Source organism: Cydia splendana, unplaced genomic scaffold, assembly GCF_910591565.1.
Source record: "Cydia splendana unplaced genomic scaffold, ilCydSple1.2 scaffold_147_ctg1, whole genome shotgun sequence".
NCBI lineage: Eukaryota > Metazoa > Arthropoda > Insecta > Lepidoptera > Tortricidae > Cydia > Cydia splendana.
This window is the reverse complement of record NW_026946862.1, coordinates 1-6,069: the sequence shown is the minus strand read 5'-3', so window position 1 is coordinate 6,069 and position 6,069 is coordinate 1. Positions and strand designations below refer to the sequence as shown.

At 41.1% G+C, this 6,069-nt stretch overlaps 2 protein-coding genes across 2 annotated transcripts; one reads left to right on the top strand and one right to left on the bottom strand.

Moving 5' to 3' along the window:
• The first annotated feature begins 3,133 nt into the window (after window positions 1-3,133).
• Window positions 3,134-5,454, top strand: LOC134805527 (uncharacterized). Its single transcript, XM_063778812.1, has 2 exons — window positions 3,134-3,411; window positions 4,296-5,454. Exons 1-2 carry the CDS (start codon window positions 3,134-3,136, stop codon window positions 5,191-5,193), a joined length of 1,176 nt encoding a protein of 391 aa, XP_063634882.1. The 3' UTR covers window positions 5,194-5,454.
• LOC134805528 (uncharacterized) lies at window positions 3,334-5,425 on the bottom strand. Its single transcript, XM_063778813.1, has 2 exons — window positions 5,230-5,425; window positions 3,334-4,269 (listed from the first exon to the last, which is right to left on the bottom strand). Exons 1-2 carry the CDS (start codon window positions 5,423-5,425, stop codon window positions 3,449-3,451), a joined length of 1,017 nt encoding a protein of 338 aa, XP_063634883.1. The 3' UTR covers window positions 3,334-3,448.
• Window positions 5,455-6,069: the final 615 nt, after the last annotated feature.

Here is a 6,069-nt window from a genome sequence, read left to right as displayed (position 1 = left end):
CGGCATTACGAACAGCCAGCAACAGCGCCCACCGTGCTTACACTCGATGCAGGCGACGGCATCATACTGTCGGAGTGGAGGAGCAACTTTACGCCACCCTTAAAGCGGCAAAAGAGGCCCTCACATCAGCCATTGCCAAAAGGAAGGATAAGGCAAGAGAGGAGTTTTTGGCCACACTTAACAGGGATCCATGGGGGCGGCCATACAAAATGGTACGGAATAAGATGAAACAAGCTACCTCAATGGATTCACTTGAGCCGGAACTCCTCGCCAGAATTGTCGAGGGTCTCTTCCCACAAGCGCCGGATTTTGATCCTCCAATAATGACCGCCCCATATGAGGAACCGGAGGGCCAGCTGGAAATAACACCAGTCACCGAGGATGAGATGGCGTGGATCGTCGATCGACTGCGGGGGTGTAAAAAGGCACCGGGACCCGATGGGGTGCCTGGGAAAATCCTACCCATTGCCCTGAAGTACCTAGGGTCCCGGTTAAAAGACCTATACACCGACTGTCTCCAAGAGGGTGTCTTTCCGAGGTGCTGGAAAGAGGGCAGACTCTGCCTCTTAAGGAAAGATGGTCGGCCGGCAGATGCGCCTTCCGGATATCGTCCACTCGTCTTGCTAGACGAAACGGGAAAGGCGTTTGAGCGCATTCTCGTCCTGCGCATTGCCCGACATCTGAGGGAGACTGGCCCGGATATAAGTGACCGACAATTTGGTTTTCGGGTTGGACGGTCCACCATAGACGCCCTAAACTCTCTCAGAGAGTTCAGCAATTATGCGGCGGGAAGAGGAGAGGGGATAGTGGCGGTGTCATTGGACATCGCCAATGCTTTCGGTACCCTTCCCTATGCAGTAATTGCAGAGGCACTACGCTGCCACCGAGTGCCGCTCTACCTACGGCGGGTTATAGAACACTACCTAACGGACAGGGTAGTGATCTATAAAGATCAAAACGGCCTCAAAAAGGTTCCTGTGTCCGACCAATTTTGTGGTACCACGTGAGAGCTACAATTTACCTCATCGAAAAATAGAATGAAACAAACGGATTATAATAGCTAAAATAAGCCTGTTGACGTATGTCTTGGTCGGCCTCACCTTAACCTGGCAGTTTTTGCAGTCCGACCAAATTTATAAAAAAATCATTAAAAAAAATTACGTGAATCACGTGGTACCACAAATTTGGTCGGACTGCAAAAACTGCCAGGCTACGGTGAGGCCGACCAAGCCATACGTCAACAGGTTTATTTTAGGTATTATAATCCGTTTGTTTCATTCTATTTTTCGATGAGGTAAATTGTAGCTCTCACGTGGTACCACAAAATTGGTCGGACACAGGAACCTGCCAACACAGGATTTGGCCGACCACTTTTTTTTTTACTGTCCTCGAAGGCAGCTATCGTACCATACAAGTTTCATACGATTTTTCGATACAAAAATTTTTGATGATTTTTTTATAAATTTGGTCGGACTGCAAAAACTGCCAGGTTAAGGTGAGGCCGACCAAGACATACGTCAAAAGGCTTATTTTAGCTATTATAATCCGTTTGTTTCATTCTATTTTTCGATGAGGTAAATTGTAGCTCTCACGTGGTACCACAAAATTGGTCGGACATAGGAACCTGCCAACACAGGATTTGGCCGACCATTTTTTTTTTGTCGTCAAAGGCAGCTATCGTACCATACAAGTTTCATACGATTTTTCGATAAAAAAAATTTTGATGATTTTTTTATAAATTTGGTCGGACTGCAAAAACTGCCAGATTAAGGTGAGGCCGACCAAGACATACGTCAACAGGCTTATTTTAGCTATTATAATACGTTTGTTTCATTCTATTTTTCGATGAGGTAAATTGTAGCTCTCACGTGGTACCACAAAATTGGTCGGACACAGGAACCTGCCAACAGAGGATTTGGCCGACCACTTTTTTTTTTACTGTCCTCAAAGGCAGCTATCGTACCATACAAGTTTCATACGATTTTTCGATAAAAAAATTTTGATGATTTTTTTATAAATTTGGTCGGACTGCAAAAACTGCCAGGTTAAGGTGAGGCCGACCAAGACATACGTCAACAGGCTTATTTTAGCTATTATAATCCGTTTGCTTCATTCTATTTTTCGATGAGGTAAATTGTAACTCTCACGTGGTACCACAAAATTGGTCGGACACAGGAACCTGCCAACACAGGATTTGGCCGACCATTTTTTTTACTGTCCTCAAAGGCAGCTATCGTACCATACAAGTTTCATACGATTTTTCGATAAAAAAAATTTCATGATTTTTTTATAAATTTGGTCGGACTGCAAAAACTGCCAGGTTAAGGTGAGGCCGACCAAGACATACGTCAACAGGCTTATTTTAGCTATTACAATCTTTGTTTCATTCTATTTTTCGATGAGGTAAATTGTAGCTCTCACGTGACCCAATAAATCTGGTCGGACTGCAAAAACTGCCAGGCTAAGGTGAGGCCGACCACTTTTTTTTTACTGTCCTCAAGGTCAGGTATCCTACCATACAAGTTTCATTGTATTTTTCGATGAGGTTTTTTTTGATGAATTTTTGTCCAACGTTTTTGCCATTTGTACAAAATCTGCCAGGTTAAGCCTAGGCCGACCAAGTGCGTTGGAAGCTACTAAATGTCAGGTACCTCTACAGGGTAGGTATATTCTATTTTTTGATGAGGTTTGTTTCATGCAGCCGGCCACCGGACTATAAGTGCGAGCTACAAGTGAGCCTCCACTATTATATGGTTTAAGAACTTTATTCTCAAAAAGAATTTACAAAATTCGCTTACTTGAGAATACAATTTTTATAGTAGGTATATCTTAGGACTAACGTGCAGACAATATAAAATAAATAAGTAATTATTAAGTAAGTACAAAACATTAGTTTGGTTACAAAGTGGGTAGAAATACGTTACTAACCGGCTCGGATAACTTAACAGCCCGTTCACACAGAGTATCCGTATTTACGGTACACGTTTTAACGGATACAACAAAAAAATATGCTTTGTTCACACATAGGCACCGTATAACGTTCAACGTATCCGGCATTAACTGAGAGCCCGTTCACACATACGTAGTCTCCGTAATTACGGACACGTCAGTATACCACCGCTAGTCTACCAGGATGGACGTTGTCGTGTTGTATTGGTACTATCGCCAGCGGAGACGGTACAATCGGCGTTATTGGCAGCATCCACTCTTGGTGCAAAGAGGTAGAGCAGGTGCTTACAGTTTACTCATGAGTCAGTTGCGGGGAGACGACTCAAAATTTTTTAATTACTTTCGTATGTCGATGTCTTCTTTTGATCATCTTCTTAAACTACTGGAAAAGGATTTAAAAAAGCAAGACACTAATTGGAGGAAAAGTATCTGCCCTGAAGAAAAACTAGCAATATTTTTAAGGTAAGTACTTTTTATTTTTACTCAAACGTTTACAATATTAAAACCCAGACATATCTAGCGTGTTCTCATCACTGCACGTAGATTGTACTGATGGTGATGGTGTACTATCACTATACACTATAATCTGGTCTTGTAAAATTTGTATTTGGTTACTAGCACCAGATGCTTGGGTATAATACCCTTGTGTTTGGTGATTAATAGCACCAGATGCTTGGGTAAAATACCCTTGTGTTTGGTGATTAATAGCACCAGATGCTTGGGTAAAATGCCCTTGTGTTTGGTGATTACTAGCACTAGATGCTTGCGTATATGGAGATGACCAATTGGTTGACGGGTTAACTTTCCTTCTTTTAATATCTTGCAATAGTTTAATAACTCCAGACTGAAATTCTAGAATTTCATCATCATTTAGCACAGCCAAGGACGGCAAAATACCTTTGAAGAATAAGAGATTACGATCATCCGGTTCAATGTTCTTGGGTTTTATCTGGTGGTCTATGTAGGCCATCATTTTAGCATCTAATTCATTTAATCTTTTTGTTGGTGCTCTTCGTTTTGTCGGGGGGGATTTTGTTTGAGTGTCATTGCGAATATGTTCAATCTCGTCACCGTCATCTCCGTTTGTTTTATTATTTTTGTTTACTGCCGTGGTGTTAACCTCATCAGTTTTTTCAGCACAGGCACTTTCGTGCGTTTCACCAGGCTCAATAATATTTTTTAAAAATAACATCTGATGATGATATTTGTACGGCTTTATCTTTGAGACAGCAGAACCAGATGTCTTGCAATTCTTTTTATCTTTTAACGTTCTCACCCAAGCATCTCTAATCTGTCTCCACTTTTTTATAACATATTTTCCTGAAACAAAAAAATTTTTTTTTCAGATATGTAGCATCCGGATGTTCATTTAAAGATCTTCATTACACCTATCGTGTTGGTGTATCGACCGTTAGCAACATTATAAAAGACGTTTCAAGATGCATATGGAATAATTTGAGTGCTGTATATATGCGACTTCCTGCATCAGTCGATGAGTGGAAACAGATAGCAGATGGATTTAACAAAAGAGCAAATTTTCCACACTGTCTCGGTGCAGCAGATGGAAAACATGTCAGACTTAAAAAACCACAAAATAGCGGTTCAATGTATATGAATTACAAGGATTTTTTTTCCATCGTATTATTAGCGATCGTAGACTCTGACTATCGCTTCGTATACGTTAGTGTTGGATCTTATGGGAAAGAATGTGATTCATCAATATTCAAGGAGACAACATTTTGGAAAATGATGCTAGACGGCAGTTTACAAATACCAGCACCATGCCCATTATCAACAAACTCAGAGTTGAGAGTTCCATATGTGATCATTGGAGACGAAGGTTTCGGATTACATGAAAATTTACTTAGGCCGTTTGGCGGGACGCACCTGGACAAAAATAAGCGAATATTCAACTATCGCTTGACTAGAGCTAGGAGATACGTTGAATGTGTTTTCGGTATCTTAGCTAATAAGTGGAGAATATTCCATCGACCTTTAGACACTGATAAAACAACAGCTATATGGATCGTTAAGGCATGTACTGTTCTACACAACTTTATCAGGGATGAGGAGGGTTTAATCTCAAACAGTGATAATAGCGTATCTGAAGAAGTTCAACTCGAAAACCTACCTAATGAGAGAAGGACACGAGGTGGTAATGCTGCTAATTCAGTTCGAACAGAATTTATGAACTATTTTATGTCCGAAGCTGGGTCGGTTTCATGGCAGGACCAATCTATCTAGAATATACCTCAATTCAAATATAAAACGAAAACTTACCGAACTCTTGTCTTTGTTTTTGTTCCATATCCTCAAAATCTTTGTTTAAAATAACGCATATTTCGCGCCAACTTGCAGTACTAGCAGTCTTGTCTTTGTATTTATCTAGCGTCTTGTCCCAAAGAACTGGTCTCTGTTCCATTAAACTAATTAACAATTCCTTGTCTATTAAGTTATCCCATTCCTTGATTGACATGGTTGGTCGCAACAAAAGCACGCGTTCTTTAATGAATGCAAAATAGACAATGCGTGCATGTACAAACTTGTTTGTCTAGCTGCACCGCTCCCCCCGCCCCCCACACCACACACAGTTTATATCCAGTAAAAACGTACGGATACATGACGGATACGTATTCCGTTCATCCAGTATTCGATGACAAAACGGAATGTCACAATTTTACGGACCGTTATTTTTTACTGTATACTGAATACTGTGTCATATGTGAAGTCGCTCATACAACTCCATACGCCATCAATGAAAAAAAACGTATACGATAAAACGGAACAGTAAAACGGACACCCTGTGTGAACGGGCTGTAACTCGTGCGGTTAAATATGGTGCATTCCCGACGCTTACCAAGCGCATGCAAGTTTACGCCGTCAAATATAAGTGTGACTTCCGACTTAGCGCAATTATTGGGAATAGTGAGTCGCTTTATACTGGTTTACCAATCATGCGTCCGTCAGCGGGTCAAAGGGAACTCGTCGCCTGACGAATGTCGGCGAGCTACGAAGCAGTTGGCGTGGAGAAGTCAATTGGGTACCTATAATAACGCAAGTCACAGAGTATTAGTATTTGTTAGAAATAGCTTACAGATTACAATTATTTGCAATATTAAT